The sequence below is a fragment of the Scatophagus argus genome, chromosome 7, assembly GCF_020382885.2.
Source record: "Scatophagus argus isolate fScaArg1 chromosome 7, fScaArg1.pri, whole genome shotgun sequence".
NCBI classification, from domain to species: Eukaryota; Metazoa; Chordata; class Actinopteri; family Scatophagidae; genus Scatophagus; species Scatophagus argus.
Window position 1 is genome coordinate 2,345,442 of NC_058499.1, and position 21,055 is coordinate 2,366,496.

Genomic DNA, 21,055 nt, shown 5'->3' on the forward strand with positions numbered 1-21,055 from the left:
TGGTGGTTCTGTCCACCACCTCCTCCGGTGAAGACATCAGAAAGGTTTGTTCATCTCCGTTCTCCATGAGCTCCATCGTACCAAACCATCAGAGTACGACTGCACTACGAAGTATGCGGAATTTGAGGTTCAACGGGGAACTTCAGGTTTGTTTTCAGGGGCGCATCGACGTGACAACACAAGCTGCTCCAGTTAATGGAAACAAAATACAATTTAGTTTGATTGTTTCCCAGGCCTTGAAATAAACTGCTGGAAATGCTGGACAAACTTCTGCCCATTAACCAGGAACAAAAACCTCTACACACTCTGCATGTCAGAAATATAAATAATAGATCAGACCCCTCAGATTTTCTTATATGTTTTTGTTTTTTCTCTACCATTTAATCACCTTCACCTTCAGAACTCCAGTCTGAGATTTTGAAAACACACACCCCTCCCCTCCACCCTGCAGGAGAGCGTTTGTTTTTCCTCACCAGCTGCTTTTATTTCCTCTGAAACCATCGCAAATATGACAAGAGTGGGCGGAGGGTTATGGACATGCTCTGCCACGCTGAGATCCACTTACCTCGGAGCCTCCTGGGGGCCGTGCAGTATCAGTTACATGGACACTGACAGCTTTGGGCCCATAACGTGTTCTGCTGGAACAGACTGTGATCACAAACAAAGTAATGCTACCATGCAATCCAGAGTAATTACACCATCACATCATGATGTAAAGATAAGGCTTGTCTCTGTCAGGTGTGTGAATTTATGGCTGCACTGAAATACCAAAATCACTCATATGTGTGTGTGTGAGAGAGAAATTTTGAACTGCTGCTGCCTAAATGTCCCTCCTTGCCACTAGGGGGCGATGCATCATCACATAAAACACTTTACAGGCTGGTGGAAGCAGGCGTTTCTCTTCAGCCTCTTCAAAGCTTGCTTGCAGTAGTTCTACACTGCTGCTTTGTTAAGTCAAATCTCTCAGCACTTCTTGTGATGAAGACTCCTGAAACAGTTCGACTGCACTGAAAACGTGCGATGGTTCCTCCTCTCGGCCTGTTACATCATTTCTTTAAAAGGCCGTAGTTTTAAGACGAAAAATGGCGTCTCTCTCTCTCTCTCTCTCTCTCGCTCTCGCTGTCACCTGATGTCCCCTCGTCCTGAACTGGATCTCCAAGATTCTTCACTGACTGAAGCTGTGACTGACAGGCCTTCTGAAATCAATGGCCGCCTGTCACTGTGGCAGAGCTGACGGTGCCCTGAGGCATGAAGTGTCACGTCAGGAGTTTTACTGAGAGGAAGCGAGGATTATTTGCAGAGTAAACAATGTAAACCTGCCAGAACTGTTAGTGTTGTGTTACTGTGGCAGCAGATAGCAGGCTGCCATGTTGTGTGTGCAGCAAGGAGAGACGTGCTGACCCGCCTTTAATCACACACAGGATGCATGACATTTAGAAAATAGCAAGATACTTCCAGCAGTCTTAGAATTGGTTAGGATTCCCACAAACTAACTGCTGTCACCTTTTGCCCTCATGTCAGTCTCGGGCCCCCGGGCAGTTGGCTGCTCTTCTGCGATGGTGAACCAACCTTGTAGTACAGCAACAAAGTGAACAGACTCAGCAGTTAGTTAGTAATTAGTGGGCAGTTTGCCAGTGGCTGTTACAAGATGTTCCTGTTGATTATAAATTACCTGAAGAGTCTCTATATGAATAAGAGCAGCCAAGGCGACACGTTGGCAGAACACTTTGGGAAGCGGAGAGCGCCGAGGGGGATGACAGCTCCATCAAACGCTGAAGTCGTCAAGTTTAAGGATGACTCATCTTGGCATCTGAAGTCGGAGCAGGTTGCTCTACCTGCCGAGTATCGGGGAGGTGAGCCCGACCACATGCTGATTGTTGTGTCAGTGTTGCTGTTATTCTCTCACTTTCACTCCTTCTCTCTTATGCCATTTTACATTCCTCAAATGTTTAACATCCCTTTTTCAGATACGTAAAATGTCAAGGTGGCTGTCTGGAGTGCCGGCTACATCAGTGAGCATTCTGGCCGTTCTTCTGACGTGAACACAAGAGATGCCACAGAGAAGGACAAGAAGAAACAGATTCCTCAGCGCACTGTGGTGGGTTTGTGCTATCGCTGCTTCAAATCTCCGAGAACAAGGAGATTATCAGGTTAAACACTAAGACAGAAAACAGACACACAATTTAGATCTTAGCTCTTATGCACGAATGAAGTAGTCATTTATAAAAGCTCACGCAGACGTGGAAACGATCTGATTCCTGAGCGGAGCGTAGACTTGTTGTACGTGGTTCTCCTGCTGGTTATGTAGAAGTGCTGCGGTATGGATGCACATGTGAACAAGCCTGTGGTGAACTTTGCATGAGCTTTATGAGCGACGTGATCTGAATAGTTAATCATGAGGAGCCCGTCTTCATTCACTGTAGTGAGGACACACTCCCGACTTTGTCTTTGTCTATCAACCCACTTTATGATCCACTGAACAATATGTGTTGCATCCTCAGCTTCTGTTCACTGGAAGCTTCCAGTTTCCACCTCAGACTTGTGTAATGCTCATGCTCATATGCATACGTGTTAAAGTGAGACTCAAAGTGACAACAACCTTCTGGTGTCAAGTGTCCTCATTCAGCTTAAACATTAAGCAAAAACTCTTCCAAGTGGAGGTGCAGGACATGACCTCGATGAGGTCACTCACTGACAAGCGTTGGTGCTTCTTCCCTCTTCTTCTGTCACTGAGTGGATCCTTGAATTTTGGACGCAAAGCAGCGAAAGCAGCCTTTCACTATTTAGTCGAAGCACCTGCTGCCTCCATTCCACAGCTGAGACAGAGAGAGACAGTGTGAGGGGGAAAGTGGAGGGACGGCATGGAGCTAAACTGAGAGATCAGAGCTGACTTCAGATCAGCAGGGATGGTGACTGAACAGAGGTCTGGTTCAGCTACTGGCAGCCACCCCCCAGGGACAATCAGACAGAGATGTGGCCCAGATCCCGGCTCTCCTCCTCCTCCTCTTCCTCCAGCTCCATTTCCTCCCTCTCTGTCAGTGGAGTCACTATCTGGACCTTCCATGCCCTCCCATTTGAAGCTCTGGCCAGGATATGGGATCCGGGGCTCGCTGTTTAACTCTTGTTATTTCCTTCCTGTCAGCGTGCTGGCTGACTCGGCACACTGGACCCACTGACTCTCAGTCCGCTGTGCCCTCGATGGCAAAATAGGAGTCATTGTGCCCGCTGCGTGTCCCAACAATGAGCGAGTTAATACGAGCCAAGTATTCCCACAGGGCTGAGGCCTGGGTGGTGCTGGTGGTGGGGGGGGACTCTGGCTGAAGGACCCTGCCGCTGCTCCCCGACTCCAGCCTCATCCGTCAGTGTCTGTTCTGTCGTCTCTGGTTGCTTTCTCTGGGACCTCCTCTGATGGGTACCATGTGAGCTGCTGGCCTGACCTCCCTGCAGTAGACCCTCTGGACAGGGTCTGTGGGTCACCTACTACATGTAGGGTAAAATATTCCCAGTGACTCCCTGTAACATTAAGTACAATTTCAAGGTCCTTGTATAAGTACAGCACTTGAGGATTTTAATTTTAATGCTGCTTTGTATGTCTACTCCACAATGTTTCGCTTATTTTGAAGGCTCGGGTGTTGCATAAAAACATGTGATCAGTTTAAAAAATCTGATGCGCTGTTACGGAGTGAAGCTGAGCAACGTAATATCAAATCATGCAAATGAAATGAGAAAACATTTTGTTTGTGCCCTCCTGAGCGACACAAGGAAGCCTTTTCCGATCTGTTTGCAGCACAGCTCTGCTTGTCCCTCACATTAGCTTTCACATGCTTTCACAAGCCACAGATGTTCCTCAGGTCCTGACATCATTTCAGATGGTTTACCCAGAAATGCTCTGCCTCATATCAATAGTTTCCCCTGTGCCTGCCCAGAACCTCCGCCCTTTAAGCGCCGGTCAGGCCAATTACAGCAAATCTGATTAGTCACGTTGGTGTTCTGTTAGATCAAGTGAGCTGGAACAGAAGATCCCCTCAGCTGCTCGTAAACAATTCATCTGCATCCCGGGTTCACGCAGAGTACGGGACAGATCAAAAGGTCGCCGACAGAGCGCCGTGATGCTGACAACGGAAGGACACTGTAAGAGAGGAGAGTGACGGACAGCTCAGGAGGTTCAGCGTTAAAGGAAAATCTTTCAGCGAATGAAGAGAACAAACCCAACAACGTGTTGGCTCAGCTTCTCTGGGAGGCTGCAGCTGAGGGACTTTTACCTGTAAAGAAGGTCAGTTATGACTCTTTCTACCATGAAGTTTTGACCCACGCAGGTTTTACGTTTGGAAAACAATTATAAAAACTTTGGACATCAACACAGTGTGGACCAGCGGGAGAAACATTACTGCACACGTTCAGTGGTCTGCATAACCGCAACGTAAAACCAGGAGATGCGAAACCTTCTTGGCGCCTTTTCAGGCAACCAGTTCTCACTGGTCTCAATGGGTGCCATCTCTGGAACCAGTATCTAGTTCTTCTGTACAAAACTATGCCCCAGACCAGTTTTTTGTTCACTGTACTTCGACACACCAGCATGGAGTTACAGGAGAAAACATGAGACGGATGTCAGACGATGAAGTCCACTTCTTATGCCGAGCAAAAACTGATTTGTCTGATCTTCACAGGTTCACCATCGGAGACTAACATCAGTTTGAATCCATCAATCTAAGGACTGAATCTTTAAACATAATCTGCATGTTTACCAGAAGGTTTTTCCGCCGTTCATCACGCGTTTACACAAATCATTTTATAAACGGCTGCTGTGGAAAACAATGAAAAAACGCACTTTGATGTTCACACATGAGGACTTGTTGTCATGTTTACATGCTGAGATATTCACAGTGAAACAACCGAAGAGTTTGACTGGGGAAATGATGTTCATGTGCTGATATCAGTTCCAGTGTTCAAGTTCACAGTCGCAGAACAGGCCTGGTCGGAGATCAGTTTCTGCACGCCTCCTGCCACCTCCTCCCACCTCAGGATAATAAGCCCACCAGAAGGTCCTGAAACCCACTGAATGACAGGATCTCATGCAGGGAGAAACTTTTTCTTTTAAGGTCACAGCCAGCTCCAGCTGAGGGGAGGCGGAGGAGGTATGGGGGAGGTTGTTGTTTCCAAGCCACATCTCCGGAGTCCCCCCCACGCCACCCGCCCGCCGTAATCACTGGCTAATGACAAGCTTCCTTTCAGAGGGTGAGATTATCTCCACATGACAGCTCCATCGCCGCCGATCTGCCTCACATTCAGACACGAGTTTGGGATTTGACACATGACAAGACAGTAAGAAAAGCAGATCTCTGTGGGAAAGTCGGGAACTCACATCTGAAATTCCCCACGTGGATAACAGAAAAAGTGAGTGACAGCCTTGTGCAGATATGAGCCTAAAGCGTGTTGGATCAAGTAAACGTGTAGAGCAGAGAGAACACCTCAGAAGAAAGCATCGCGGAGTGGAAAAATCTCATATTATCTCTCATTAGTGAGCTGTTTACACTTCAGGGACTTTTTTAACGTGTGTGTGTGTGTGCGTAGTTTTCTAAATCTTTTTGATTTCTTCCTAAATACAGCAGTTGGTGGCTGAAACTCTTGCAGGTCAGGGATGTTCAGCAGGGTCTGAAACATATACCTGAGCGTAAATGTTGAAAAATGTTTTAATTAACACCCAGAAAGTCGTGTAATTCATTTAAGCTTTAAAAAAAGGTATATTTTTGTGCAACATAATCACATGCCACCACTACACATCTCATAAGTCCTCACACGCTCGGTTATGTTCTTCCATTGTGAATGTCGATGGTGCAACATTTGACCTAAATAGGGACTTAATAACCTCATTCTGGACGACCAGGCTGGATCAGCGTCCGTTAATCCTAAACGGCACATCTGGGAGCCCAGAGTCCCGATCCTCTCTCTGCTTCTCTGGGATAAACAGACGCAGAGCTGAGATATCTGAACCCTGAGCTTCCACTCGTCTAACATTAACATTTGGCTTTTGGTTTTGAATCCTCTGCGTTCTGGTTTCAGTTTATAGCCGTCACATAAAACTACCTGCAATGTGAGTTTATGTTGCAACGAGACATCTTGTGTTGTATGCATAATGTGCAGCCAAACCTTAAGATCTGAAGGCGTTTGACCACATTAGACCCATTCGGTCTAATGTGGAGTCGTGCTTCCCCAACGTTTTCACATCAAGGACCCTGAAAATGACATAAATTACACCACAGGCGCCCCATTTGGTAAGATTTTGCCCAAGTTACTAATGGATGAAATTAGTAAAAATAAAGGATTCCTCTTTTTGCTGGGGACCCTGGAACCCCCTCAGGGACCCCACTTAGAGAACCACTTGTTTAGAGGTTCTGTGAAGGCTCCTCAGCAATAGTAAACCAATATAACATAGACATGATACTTTATTATAATCTAATATTATTATAATATATTATTATAATATGATGCTGACATGTGATTGTATTGGACTATTTTTTTATTTTGTATCTCAGCCAGCAGCTTGTTTTGGGGGATCACATTTCCAAAATTCTGGCTGCGACCTTTCATGATTTTATACTTGCTTAAATAAGAAAAATGAAATAAAATAAGTGGGATTTGGTGAAAGTGAAAGGATCCAAGAAATTTCAAAATGGCTCTTAAATAAGCATTTTTCCCATCTTTTATTCACGTGTCTCGTGCCTTTAATGCACCGGAGCCCTGAAGGTCCCTGAGCCCCAGTTTGGAAACCACTCACCGGTTTATTTTACAGCCACAGAGGCCAGCAAATGCTGTTGTCAATCAGTCAGTCGAGACGCACCTCCTTTCCAGTTGGGAGCGCACCGCGGCTTCGCATCTGGATTTTACGCGTCGGTCGGTCCACGCCTACAAGACTGCCCGCCTCCCCCGCTGCAGCCCGCACACTCGGCTGTGGGCTTTTCGCGGCGGAGACCTGTCGTCCTCTCACCCTTCACGGCTCCTCCAATTTGTCAGATCTCGTCTCTCTTTCCTTTCCAATGGCCGTCCGTGGCGTGATTTGCATTCAGCAGCGCAATAGTTAATGAGTGCCGGATGCGCCCTCACTCCAGCAGACCGCTACAGTACGAAGATGGCGTCGGAGGGAGCCAGCGGGGAGCACCCTCCTCCGGTACAAACACTGGCAGCCGCCGTGCTGGGAAGTGTCGACACGGTAAGACACGAGGGCTCGACTACGTTCGGGGGCCACACGGGTGTTTCGCTTTCTTCTTATCGGCGTGGCGTTGAGGTAGCCTCGGGAAAAGAGGGAGACGTGCAGTGCGCATCTTTTCCGCACAGGCTCGTGAAGCAACAGCGGTGGCCAGCGGGAGCCTCGCGACGGCGTCTGGAGAAAAACGAGGGTTTCGTGTTGGTTTTCTTTAGGGTGATAGACGGCTCTCAGATGCTCTCGGTGCGGGCTCAGTGGTTTGTCCTCTTCAGTGTGGACGACTCGGTCAATTCCGTTTGCTCTCTCGCCTCTCGCTCGCCGGCTGCTGGGAACAGACACCCCGCCGTCGTAACGTTATCCTCAGTACCCTGCGCCTGGCCGTCGCTGCCTACACACACTGTAGCTCATGGAGCATAACACGGTGAATGGGTTAATACGCAGAGACTTAAAGCGAGCTGACCGGCTGGCTGCAGGAGAGTTAAATCAGAAAATGTCTCAGGGCTGGTGATTGATTTGTTATTCCGATTGACAATCACCTGGCCCGTGGAGCTGATTGTGGCCTGAAAAGTGTTATTTACTGAAGTGGTCCTTCACCAGTCAGGCGTAGGCGACATGGATCCTCACGGGCTTGTGTAGGTTGTAGCAGCTCACCTTACAAAGCACCGAGTCCCTCCACAGGTTTATTGTCAGGCGGGAGGACTGACTCGAGACAGTCAGACCAGGCAGTAAGTATTTTGTTAAAAGTGGTCCCTTGTTGTTACTAACTGGGGTCGAGCTTCACTTGTTTGCACGCACCCAGTTGTGATTTCTCACACTTGCCCCTTTTACAGGTTTGCAGTTTATGTGCCGGGCAGACGCTCCTCTGTTGCCCCGCTTTTCCTTTTCCCTTCTCTTAGTCGGCTCCATGAAGAAACCTGTCACGCTGTTGTTATCAACCCATCGGCTAAAGCAAAATGGACAGCAAGGCTTTTGCCACTCGAGCTTTTGTCCTCATTTCGTTTTAGAGAACTCAGCCTTTGTGCCGCATCCAGTGAAATAACAACAACCACAAAAACCGCTTCTTTGGATGTGAGTTTGAAGAGGAAGGCTGGTGCAAATGTGTGCTGGAATAGAAAGCAGCCATGGTCCCTGAGCCGGGTGGGTGGTAGTGTGGAGGTGGAGGTGGGGGTGGGTTTGTGCGGCGAGCTGAGGAGATGGTAGAGAAAGAGGTGGGAGAGGAGCTGCTGCGGGGGTGGATGGAGGGCAGAGGCAGCCCGGTGGAGGAGGGGGTGGAGGCCTTGTTCACCAGACACCTTTCTAAATTGGTCTTAATTTCAGTGACTCAGCTGGCATAGCTGGGAGTACCGTGTCAGCCAGCCCCCCTTTCTGAGCGTGCTCAGAACTGCCTCGAGGCTACTTTACATTTAGCGTTGAGGTGAACAGGTGCTCCAGAGACATGGGAGCCGCAGCCTCCTCAGCTCACTCGTTGCTCTGCCAGCACACTGGTTCTTCTCCGGGAGGCTCCCGAATCCATGCCCTCCTCCCCCACAGCACCACCACCAGCACCAGCACCACCAGCACCATCATGCCTGCTGTGGTTAAATAAAGCACTTTGCTCTTTGCTCACCCCTGGCAGATTCTGTTGTTGGCCTGAGGTGGGGGAAGTTTCTCGTTTGTGAGGACTCTGAAGGACTGGCCCTCACGGTCCAGGGAGAGTTCAGAGGTCAACGAAAGGCACGGCGCTGGTCACCTCCCACCCATTTACCATAATGCATGTTACTGTGGCACACAGCAGGTTTACAGCCTTTTCTGTTGAAGATAAAGGGAAACAGTAGTAGTAGTAGTTCTTATTTATTTTCCCTTTGAGTCCATGAGAAACACGAGCCAGTCAGGGATGGAGCTCTGTCATTTTGTCAGGTTTAAAAACAGGTTGGAACGTGAAACCTTTTGAATCAGCTTTCAGATTTTATTTGATTAACCTTTTAGTGTTTACCAAGAGATGCAGGCTGAAACAACTACTTTAAGTCAAAGATGTCCAATCACCTTTCGGGCTTCGTCCACATCTTCGTGTGATTAGCCAGTTGGGGAAGTTGTTGTTGGGGATAACGTTGCTTTTTTCATTGCATTGGTTTCACTTTAGCATTTTTCTATTAGTGCTAGCCAACACGTAGGTACTGGTTGTGCAGGAAATTGTTTTTACCAGCACGCTATTTAGTGTGCTAAAATAGTATGTGAAACGGGGCAGGCCACCATTGGGTACTGAATTCCAGGTACCCGTAACGGTTCATATGTGAGCCATCTGTATTTTATCAGCCACAAATACTGAAGGTCCAGCTTCAGAACGGTGAAGATGAACCGGAAGAATCTTATTTCTCTTAAGAAGAGTTGAACTACAGAACCACAGGTTCCCCCTGGCTGTTCCACATCTTTGTCTGAGCACACACACACCGGCTGCAGAGAGCACATTGACAAGACAACAGGCCATCTTTTCATTTTAGCTGCTACAGAATGAATGCTAATTATCTGCTGCTGATCTAATCTCCTGCTGCTGATGTCTGTCATTTGAAGCAGTGATAGTTAAAAATGAGAAGCTGCTACCTCTTTGTTTTCCACCGGAGACAAACGGTTTGATTTGATGTTTTGGCATCAGAGCTTAATGAATCCATGTATTCTGCAGATCTGAAATGGAACCAGCTGTCGTAACTCATCCGCAGTGTTAGCAGCCACCTACTTTAGCCCCCTTTAGGTTAGTACATCACACTGTGATCAAATGTTGGTTTCAGTCTCTCATTATAAAGAGAAATTGAATGCACACAACTGCAGTGCAGCAGGTCATGTTAGTTTATCCACGCAAGGTTGGTAAAACTGGTCTGATTGTCTGACTGTTTTTTGTTCTTTGTCCTGTTATACTCACACTTTAAGTTCACAAGGAAAATGTTATGACAACAGATATGAGTGATGGGCGAAACTACAAAAATAAGACCCGGGTTCTGCCATTTAAATGTCGCCCAGCTTCCTGTTCAGCTCCATCTTCAGACCTCAGTGTCTGGCAGGACTATTGTGTAATGGAGAGAGTGTTCACCGGTGGCTATGTGGGACGTGCTGCCATGTTGGAGGAGTGCCATTAGCATGAGTGGCTGTAATGTCATCGCTTCTTATTCCTGACAACAACATTTCTTGGCCACATACCCGCGGGGGCTCAAATGACCCGGTAAACAACTCGGAGAGGTCATCCGACAAGATTTAGTATGATTGAACAATCTCTTGAAGGGTCAGTTAAATCACATTATAGAATATATGTGTTTCTTCTGATTAAATGAATCAGGTATCGATTGTGATGTGACCGATCAGTTAGTCATGCAGGAGGAAGTGAATGGGACAGTATATCTTATCTTAACTGAACCTTTTACAGTTCACGCCCCCACCCGCCAACTTGGAGGCATTTTTCTTGCAACCATTGGTAACCCCTCACAGGCGTCTATTCACAGGCTGTCATTTTGAGCCTGCAGGAACAGAACCTGCGCCCCTGAGAAACCTGCACACCTAAGAAAACTTTTGCCAGCAGAACACTGTGGAAGATGTCTTCCCTTGCGACTCAGAGTGAAATGACACAGGCCTCATTAAGTGGACCAGGGCTAACGGCGAGCCTCAGAGTGCTGGCCAGGCTGCTCGTGCCCTTGGCTCAAAGCACACGGCTCATGGAACAAATTAGTGTTCGCTCGTCTCACCTGCTCACTGTGCAGAAATGCCAGAGAGGAGCAGCCCTCCGACCCCCCCACCCTCAACTCACCCACCACTCGAGGCCCCCTGACAGCTCAGGGCTCAGGGCAGCCGTCCATCAAGGCTCCCTGAGTCGTCCAGATCCTGAGCGGTGAAATTGCTGCCGGGAAACGGGGCGCTCGGGGATTGATTAGAAGGCTTGATGCGAATGAATCAATCCCTTGGAATATCTCCTGCTTTTATTTCACTGCTTGCCCTGATGGCATCAGAATAAAAACGTGGTCTGACTAAACTGAAACATGTGATTGACGCAACACTTTCCAGCTCGTCGTTCTGAAGAGAAAAGGGTCCAGATGCAAATCTTCCTTTGTTTAAAAACTGATTTCTTGATAAAACTTGGCGTTTTTTTTTTGTTCAGCACTCGTCTTGAAAAGGCCTTCCTGGCTAAAATGTCAAAGCTTTTAAAGGAGAGACATTTGGCCTGTTTATCCATAAGGATTTATGGCCTCTGTTGCCATTGTCTGAGTGTGAACTTTTACCCCCTTATTGTGAACGAGTGTATAAAGAACACGTAGAAGGCAGCAGAGTGTTCAAACACATGCTGTGTGCGAGGGACCTCTGGAGACATGTGGCACTCCTTGATGAAATGGAACAATCTTGGCTGAGGTTTTGATGTAGACTTGTAAATCAGAGCTAAACGGCTGCCTGTCGAGTGAACGGAGCGAGCAGGTACCAATCTGGCTGGTGTGCAGCGGAGGCCGAGCTGCTCTTCACCTCCGTTTGACTCTACCGTCTTTGGTTTGTTACAGTCTTATTGAATAAATAGCCTGGTGAAAAGCTTCCAGATATTGGTAATGCAGCTGGATGTGGCTTTCTCAGCAGATGGCTGCAGCAGTCGCCAACATGGTAATTGGGGGAAAAAAAAGTCATCTTTCATCGGGCTCCAGTGTTTATCTTTTGGCTCCTCCGTGTGACGTTACATCATTTTTTTTCTTTGACTGCCAATAATTCAAGTCATTTTCCTGACTTAGGTTTTGCCTTGAATGAATGCAGTCCTTTTCAAGGTCCCTGAACACAACAATTTGACGCTAGGCTCAGGAATGTTGAGTAACCAGATGCTGTTGTGATGTTCAGGGATGTGACCTGGAGAAAAGCTGTTTCACTCTAAGGACTCACATTGTCCCAAAGTCATGACAGCTTGAGAAAAATCACCTCTTGGTTTATTGTTGAATTTTACATTTTAACTCTAGAAAGGTCAAACTTGTGTCACATTTCTTATATTCTGAGTCACTAAGCTGTCATTGACTCCATGTTAGTGCTACTTGTGCTTAGATGCACAAGTAACAATAACAGCACATTACAAAATGTGACTGTAAGTAAAAAAATATTATCAAAATTCATAAAATTTGCTGCTCAGGTAGACTTTGTTTCTATTCTGTATATTCACACTGCAAATAATAATTTGTTACTGATTAATCTCCCAGTTCTTTTCGAATAATAATCATCTGTCATTTAATAATAAACTTATTAGTCTTAAAAATGTAAGTAACCTCCCAAATGGGTACAAAACTGTCCCGAGAACTGCAAATCTTCAATTTGCAGAGAGAAAATTAGCAGATTTATGAATCCAGAGTTTATTTTTGTTTGACAAATGACTAATCAGTTGGCTTTATCAAAATAATTGTTTCAGGTGTACGGATACCATATACTGATTAATTTTTACTGTTATGCTGATAAATTAACATTGAAGCAGCATTTTAAAGCTGAAGCTGGTCTTAAAAGTGCAGGTTCCCCCTGCTTTTATATATTTTGGGTGAATGAAATTATGATTTGATTTTATATTTGCTATGTAAAATCCTTCATCTGCAAAACAGCTAGTGACTTTAATAGTCATATGTGTTTACAGACAACCTTGGCACCCACAGGAGATGGAGATGACTGGACATGATTTTACTCGAGTCAGGCCTTCGTCCTATCAAAACACAAGACAGTGGCAGCACACAGCCGTTTGGCTTTAAGTAGACCGAAAAAAGCTTTTAACTGATATGAGGGGAAGCATGAAGTGGTCTGGTCATTCCCAATTACAGTCATCTCCTCCTGTTAGCCCTGCGGTCGCTACTGACCAAATAGGTGCTTAATGACCTAGCTAAATGTAATTAGACCTTAATAGCTCTGAGATATGCCTGGACATCTAGCCTAATCTGAGGGCTGCACTTAATGAGACCAGTTGGAAACTGGAAGTAAATGGTGCATGGTTTTCATGATTTCATTCTTTTCATAAATTTTGTCTCACATGTTTAATATTTTACTTATCTTTATTTTTACTATACGGGTTATCGTGTATTTGTATTGCGTTTTCTATTGTGTTATTGCACATGTGTTTGTATCGTGTCTCTTGTTGTGTTGGCCAAATATGTCAGATAAGCAACTTTATTTCTGCATGCACAACATAGCTGCAGTGTTGCTACTGTCATAGCTGGTTAGAAGTTTTTACATTTTGGACTCAAGCTGAAAAAGAAGATGATCTCCTGACTTTCCATTGAGAGCCACCAGTCATTCAAACGTCACCTTGTACCTTGAAGTGGACACACAGTCTGAACTGTGTTTAGAGAGAAGTGCTAACATGCTGTGATGTCATGTTAGCATGTTTATATGGGTCTTTTGTGTGATATCAGCAGACTCATTTTTGATTTCATTGATAATAATAATAATAATAACAATTAAAGCATGTTGCCTCCTGCAATGAGGATGAGCTCAAGTGGCTGCTGTATTGATGAAGAAACAGTTCGCTAATATGCTACATGTTCACATGCTTGATCTCAGTCATTTAAGAAGCATTAAATAAAATTAATAAAACTAGCAGTACAAAATATGCCATAATTAGTTAACCCCAACTAGTCTTTTTATTTATTAAACAAACCTAATCAACCATCCAGCAGTGATGCTGCAGGCTAACGTTAGCACGTTCTGATCCTAAAACCTGGATACTTCAGAAGGGATGCAGGACAGACAACAGAACAGACACTGGAGGCATACATGTGTCATTCGTGCTGCGTGAGTGCAGATACTACACGTCAGAACATATGCAAAGAAACATAATGAAACTCAAATATCTGCACATATTTACATGCTAACATTAGCATACAGACGAGCTAAAGGTCAGCATGACACCAGAGCTGCTAGTTAGTTGATGAGATGATTGAAAAGAAATTAGTTGCTGAGTATTTAGTTATTGATTACTTGTTTTCCATCATTTTTCAAGCAAAAATGTCAACAAACATTTGCCGGTTTCATCTTCAGTTTATGATACTCGTTATCATGAAAACAGTTTGATTTAAGAAGTGTCGGGATCTGATACCAAGCACCAACTTGAAAGTGAACTGTTGATTTTGTTGTAAGACTCTGACATGTTATTTCTGGCTTGTGTTGCAGAAATGTGAGTTCAACATGGATAACCTGAGCAAGCCAGAGCTGCTCACCCTGCTGAGTATCATGGAGGGAGAGCTGGAGGCCCGCGACCTGGTCATCGAGGCCCTGAGGGTGAGTCCAGTCAGCACACTAACGAACACACTCTTCTGCTCGTTAGCTAAGCCTCCGTCGTCTTGGCCTTTGTCTGAGTTAAGTCGAACACAACCTGTTTTGAGCAGATTGTCGTTGTCAAAGGCTTCAGATGAGATGATTAGCTGTAATTGTGACTCAGGATTGAGGTGGTATCATTTTCTTATTATATGCGAGACGAATGCTGCTAAATGAATGCGATATCACAAAATGTGAATTGGAGGCTTTTTGCCAGAAATGTGCAGAACACTTGTGTGATCACAGTGAAAGACTCTGCCCGACTGTTTCTGTTTTTCTTTTGTAATCACCCACTGATAGGCACGGTCTCTAATTGCCTTGGTTGAATGGGAGCTGGCTGAGCTACTGGGTAGCATTTAGTTTCTTGCCAGAAAGGCCGGCATGATCAGATCCATGCGTCCACCCAGCACCACCTGCTTAGCTAGCAGTAATAAATAGATGATTGTAGTCACTGGTCCTGGCTCTGGTTGTTCCTCAGTGACTATTAGAAACTAATTAGAAAGGTGGTGCTTGAGTAAAAGGTGGGACAGTTTTTATTTGCTGTGGAAATATTCTGCCCGGCACCGTCTCTTGACTGATCACTGCTAAACTATTTGTGTCAGGTGGACAAGAGACGGATGGGTAAAGTGTACCTTTTTATCCAAGGACTACATTTATTTTTTTTGTGACAGGCCGGGTTTTTGTTTCTAAGTGTTTCTTTCTGTCACAGTAGCTTGAAGGTGTTTGCAGAACATTGTAAGCTCCTTGAACTACAGCAGATGACTGATGAAATGTCTTTACATTTAGCCCTATTCAGCACACCCGGTCACATAATTAACTAAAACAGACTGATGTTTAACTCGACGTCTTCGTTAAGGACACCAATCAGGAATCCTGCAGTGAAGCTGTGAGACAGTTAAGAAACTGAAGCAGAGGGAGTGAAAACAGGTTCCAGTGGTCACACATGGCAGAACAGTACATGTGTTTGGACCAAAGCTTAAACGCTGTTGAACTCAGCAGCTTACAGTGTGCAGGGGAACTACCTCTCATTATACTGTAGTCTGCTCTGTCTGGTGACTCTGTGTGTATATTTTGTACGACGCACATCGTGGAAGAGCGATGGGTTTAGTTGGATGATGCGTTGATCTGTGGTTACTCTGTGGCGCCCTGGCGAACCTGTCTCACCCTCACGTTAGCGGTCACTTGTTCTCCGAGTTATTTCCCAACAAACTCTCGCATGTCCCCCTCTCTCGCTCTCTCTCTCTCTCTGCAGTTCTGTATTTAGGTCAGGATCTGCGCCTCAGTTTGTCCACGCTCCACTTTAAGGCTGTCCTCTCAGGCTTTTTTGATAGGCTGTTAATGTGCAAGTCATTCACAGTGTTGGGACTACAGCGAGATGTTCTTATCAGACGTGTCATGTTAAGTTTTAAGAATTGTGGGTGATTCTCTGAAGCAACAAGGAGTGCCTTGATGTCTTGCTTCGCTGCACTTTAAACATGCTGCAGGGATCGAACCGGTGACCTTTCTTTTGCAGCCTTCTGTTGCTGTTGTGCTGTTGGAAAGCAGTTCAGTCTGATTTTAGTTCAGTTTTCCTGATACTGATCCACTGGGCGTGTTTACAGACATCGACCCTGCTGATATTGAACAGCCCTTTTCTTTCTACCTCACTCAACATCGCAGCATTGGCTTAAAATCTTTCATTCACCCCTTCATAGTCTACCGTTTCTGCTGCTTCCTCTTCTTTGAATTTGGGACAGTCTGTGGCCCCATGTCACCTCCTTCCTGTCTCTTTGTGTTTCTGGTTATTGGTAGTTATGTCTGTTCCGTCCTCACCGCCACCTCACCCATGTTTTCTGCTGGCATTAGGAATCCCTGTAGGCTCCATCTCCCCTGTGAATGGACATCCTATCCAGGTTTCAAAGAAATAAGCCTCCTCTCTGTGCCCTGTCTGCTCTCGCGAAACACAATGAGACCGTTTGTTCTGATGCTGATAAGCCCTATCTGATGGAGGAAGAGAGAGAGAGACAGGAGGGGAGAGAAATAAAAAAAGGAGGCACAGTTAAAGGAGAGACATCTCGATTGAGAAGCCCAGATTGTCAGTTCGAATCAGAGCGAGGAAGACGGAGGGCGGGTGAGATGCAGGAAGAGAGTGGGGGGAAAATGGAGGCCTGATATCGTCTCTGACAAAGCGGGACAGTGTGACAGAGAGGATTAAGCCTACTCCCCCATCCACTCGCTTTTCGGTTCTCTAACCACCCCCCCCTCCCCCTCAAAATAGCCAAAAAGAGAACCATCATCTGGCCACCAGCTGCAGGGCTCTCAATGTCACTGCACAAAGCAATCGCTGTTTCAAAAATCAAACCACAAATCAAGCTAACTGACCTTCTTACTCAGCATTTCCAAAGCACCTTGCAGGGAACTGAAGCCCGACAGTTTTAACGCAGGTCCCCTATCTACATACATCCAATTCCCCCCGCCATACCACTTCCCTGCTCCCACAGCGAAAGCTTGGCCCAAACTTCCATGGCTTGGCACGACTACAGCGATTGTTTGTGGTGTTGGGGTATTATTAGGAGGCTTTGGTGCCGCAGATTAATTAGCGTGTGGCTAAAGCTGGCTGAGCTACCATATCAGGTTTCATCCTGGAGAAAAAGAAAGGAGGCCGTAAGCAGATTAGCCAAACGACAGAGATATCACATGATTACCGTGGCCGACGGCTACACAAGTCTCCCATTCTTCTGAGCCGAGAGCTTTCAGAGGGCATTTGGAGACTACATCTTTACCCAGTTCTCAGAACAGCAGTTAAATCAGTTTTGTTTGTCTCTGCATTTCCAAAATGACGTAGCTGTTTTCACCGTGTTACGAATAGTAGATTTTGGGAGTGACGGCTGAGTCAAAGTGGATAAAATCCCCAGCCAGAACCAGCCAGCTGGCTGATGGCCAACTGTAATTTCCCCACTTAAAAAGAAATAGTTTTACAAAGGCGCAATGTGTAAGGTCTCTTCAGTGTTGATGTTATGCAGAGAATACAAGGAGAAAATTCCAAGCTCATTAAAGTTCTTTTCTGTGTCCTTGATATATTGAAGACCCTCTTCCATTCCCACAATGACAAGGAGTTAATGTTTGGAAGCTGCGGGACAAGACTGGCAAACAGTTTGCAAAGTAATGATTGATGAACAGCAGATGATGTGATTCCTCCTCTTTTAGCTCTTGTTTGCTCTCCACCAAATGCTGAGTTAAAGATTTGTCCTTTTTAGCTTCTAGATGTTTGCATCGTTTGCTTTTGTTATCTGCCTTGTCGTTGCGGGGCAGATGGGGGCGGGCTGAGAGCTTTGAGATTCACTCGTACATGCCTGAGTGGAGACGGAAAGCCAAGACAATGAGCTAATAGAAGCTAAACCACACTAAAAACCACACAGGCCTGCAGAGTTTGGTGTTAAGTTACAAGTTATATCTGATTACATGGCCAGTATGTGAGTTACAAATCAGTGACTTGGACAGGGCAGAGTTTTAAAGAAGCAGAAACTCAAACACACACAGACATCCTGGCCAGTTGGACAGTTTGTCGAACAGTTTCTGACTGTCAGGCAGTTCTGTTCTCAGGGCTCAGCAGGAGGGACGAGCTGTACAGGCGGAGGTGTCCAGACTGGACGTCTGTGCTTTTGTGAAAATGACTTGATGGGATGATGGCGAGTGATCAATGGAAGGCCAGTGAAACGCATCATAGCACATGTCAATTGTATTTTTGCACAGTTGTTAAAAGGAGTGTTGTTTTTTCATTTCACTGTGGATGCACATCCACATGTGACAAATAAAGAATTCTGATTCTGATTCTGATTCATAGCGACGAGCACCGAGTATCACTGTGTGTCGACACACGAAGAGGCAGCCTCTTACCTCGTGAGCTCGAAGCTTTGTTTTATTTACTGTTTTTTTTAAATAAAGCTTTGCATTATTTATTCGCTGATTTACATGAATTACTGGCACGTGGTGGCGTAGTTAAATCCACTGTATGTAGATTCTGTTGCTAGTTGTCTTCTGACTTGATGAGTCTCCTGGACGTTTAAAGGACAGGTGACCAAATGATGTCTGGATAAAGTTACAGATTTTGAACTTTGTTGGAAACATTTGGCATAATGCAAGGACACAACTCAGCAAAATATATCCTGAAGTCTCGTCATTCCTTCACTCACATTGGAAGACATTGCTCACCTTTTGTTTGATGCCGGTTACGCACTTGAGGGGCTTCTCTCTAAGGAGGGTTTATACGAGCATAGCCGGTATTTGCTGCATGTTTTCAGGTGTGTGACTGTTGCATTTTCAGTACATCAGTGTTCTTGTTCAGCTTGAGGCGTAGCAATAAGCAATTTTGCACATTTAAGCTGCTATAAACATTCAGTGCTATAAACATTTTCTCTGTCACAAAGACAGAGTGCTGTTCTTGATGTGGAAACATCCCCGCAGACGGCGGTGTTCGGGAATCCAGATGGGCGGTCGGCGTTCCTGCCCACCAGCGTCCGGCCTCATGCGAGCAGGCCTCCTCGGGAGGTCATGTGATCTGCCATATGACTAAGAGAGCCCATGGAGCTGCTGCCAGCGCTGGGCTTGTACATGCTTAGCACAACACAACACATGCCCCGAGCCATCAGGCTTTCTCCAGCGTCACGTTATCTCCGACCATCTAGCTATTTAAGGCATGCCCTGTTGCTGGGCTTTTCCAGCTCTCCTCACCACACACACACACACACACACACACACACACACACACACACAAACAGTGTTTGCCTTCTTCTGTATCTCTGTTCATCTCCTTTTGTTCCTGTAAGTCTTTGTTTTTCACTCAGTGTTGCTCTCCATCCCTTGCAGCTTCTTTTGTTTCTCTGTGTCGTCTTATCGCTTTGGGCAGACAGTGTGGCAGCTCATTGCTCATCATTACTGTCTCTCTCGCAGTCCCTCTCTCTGTTCATATAAATCTGTGAATGTCTGTCCTTCTCTTGCTGTGTCTCTCCCTCTCTCTGGCTTGTGCAGCTAATCCGAAATATATTAAAACTCACTGCCTGAACTAGCAGAAGCTGCTTTGGAAAGCTTCGCTCAGTGAGTTCACTTCTGTGCTGTGCAAAATTCGAGAGCCCTACAGATGAAGGGAAATAATCTTTTCATTTTATTCAAACTGAACAAAATACTGAGCAATATTATCATCATCTACACCTGACCTATCTTTTTTGGGCAGGTTTTGTAGATACTGGAAATGAAATTGGGATGAGAAAGCCCTTCAGCCAAGAAAAGTAATTTTTTTTTCTGCTGGCATCTGTCAGTGTTGACGTGGTTTTTATTCAAAACCAGTGTTGCTAAGGTAGTTTGCCAAGTAAATTTTTTACCGTTCAACAATTTGAAAGCCCCACACAAAGTGCATGTAATAACTAATATCTGTAAAGTCCAAATGTGCAAATATAATGGAAAATACATAAAGGTTTGTACATTTGTGTGCGTTTTTGTACATCGGAGTTAACCCTCTCTCCTGACACACAACCCAATCAGCATCCTGCTCTGATTGGCTGGCTGCCTAGCAACCAGCACCCCCCTCCACCGTCCTTACCGACCTGGACCCTCCTTCACGAGCTCCCAGGCTCGTGTTTCGCTGCCACCCACTGACATGACACTTAGGAATGAGGCTACAAAGACTCAGAGAGTCAGTCTTAAGCCGTTTTTGCTCAGCCTGTTCGCGGCGGGAATGTGCGTCGTTATTCTGCCTCACGTCTCTGCGTAAAAGGTACAAACACAGAACGGAGGAGGGTGGAGGTTACTCCACCATGAAGCCACGGCAGAGGTAGTCATGAAGTTCAGCTGAGGGTGTGCAGGCAGGACGTGTGCAGCTTCCTGAGCACCAGCATCACACACTTCAGAGTAATGATGGGTAAATCCATAATGTTATGTTATGGTTATTCATCTGTTTTCCCATGTTGAAAACATTTGGTTTGGGGAATCTGTCGACCAATCATAAGCTGTGTTCCTAACTAGGCTCCGATCTGTGTGTGTGTGTGTGTGTTCGGGGGGGTGTGTCATTCAAATTTTTTTTGGAATGACTAATGACGGGTCTTTTTCACAGCAGTATTTCAGGAACTCACAAGCTTTTCTCTCAACCCTGAACCCCCCCCCTTTTAAGGAGAAGTGGTACGACCCAGGAGTGGTACGACCCACGTCCCTGGAGAGCCAGTTTCTTATGGCTCTTCTTTTTGGTGGGCTGGTTTTTGAAGTGCTGTCAGTCAGCACAGAAGACGCGATGAGTCCCGGTGGGGGGGTTGGACTGTCTCTGAGTTGAAAGAGCATGTCTGAGTGTATGTGTGTTTATGTGCATGTATAATGCATGCAGGGCTGCAGCTGAGGATTACTTTCGTGTGGATGAATCTGTTGGTAAATTTTGATGAATCAATTAAGCGTTTAATAGAGCCCAAGGTGACATACTGGATTTATTTGGCATTTATGCTCGAGTAAATGTCAAAATAATTGATTCATTTCCTGTGAGTGTTTGATGCAGTGTGTGTGTGTGTGTGTGTGTGTGTGTGTTGGTGTGGGGTTATCTGGAGAAAAAAAGTCTGACCC

The 21,055-nt window shown here is 45.8% G+C and overlaps 1 protein-coding gene across 4 annotated transcripts in view; it reads left to right on the forward strand.

Moving 5' to 3' along the window:
- Positions 1-1,642: 1,642 nt before the first annotated feature.
- cttnbp2 (cortactin binding protein 2) overlaps positions 1,643-21,055 on the forward strand; it is a 76,199-nt gene continuing 56,786 nt past the window's right edge. Inside the window, exons 1-3 of one of the 4 annotated variants that reach the window (XM_046393474.1) lie at positions 1,643-1,853; positions 1,968-2,098; positions 14,333-14,440. In XM_046393474.1, coding sequence (XP_046249430.1) covers positions 14,348-14,440 — 93 coding nt within the window. In that variant the 5' untranslated portion in view covers positions 1,643-1,853; positions 1,968-2,098; positions 14,333-14,347. Of the gene's footprint in view, positions 1,854-1,967; positions 2,099-6,623; positions 7,208-7,744; positions 7,927-14,332; positions 14,441-21,055 lie in introns of those variants that run through there. The other 3 variants (XM_046393472.1, XM_046393473.1, XM_046393475.1) reach the window with 3 other exon arrangements.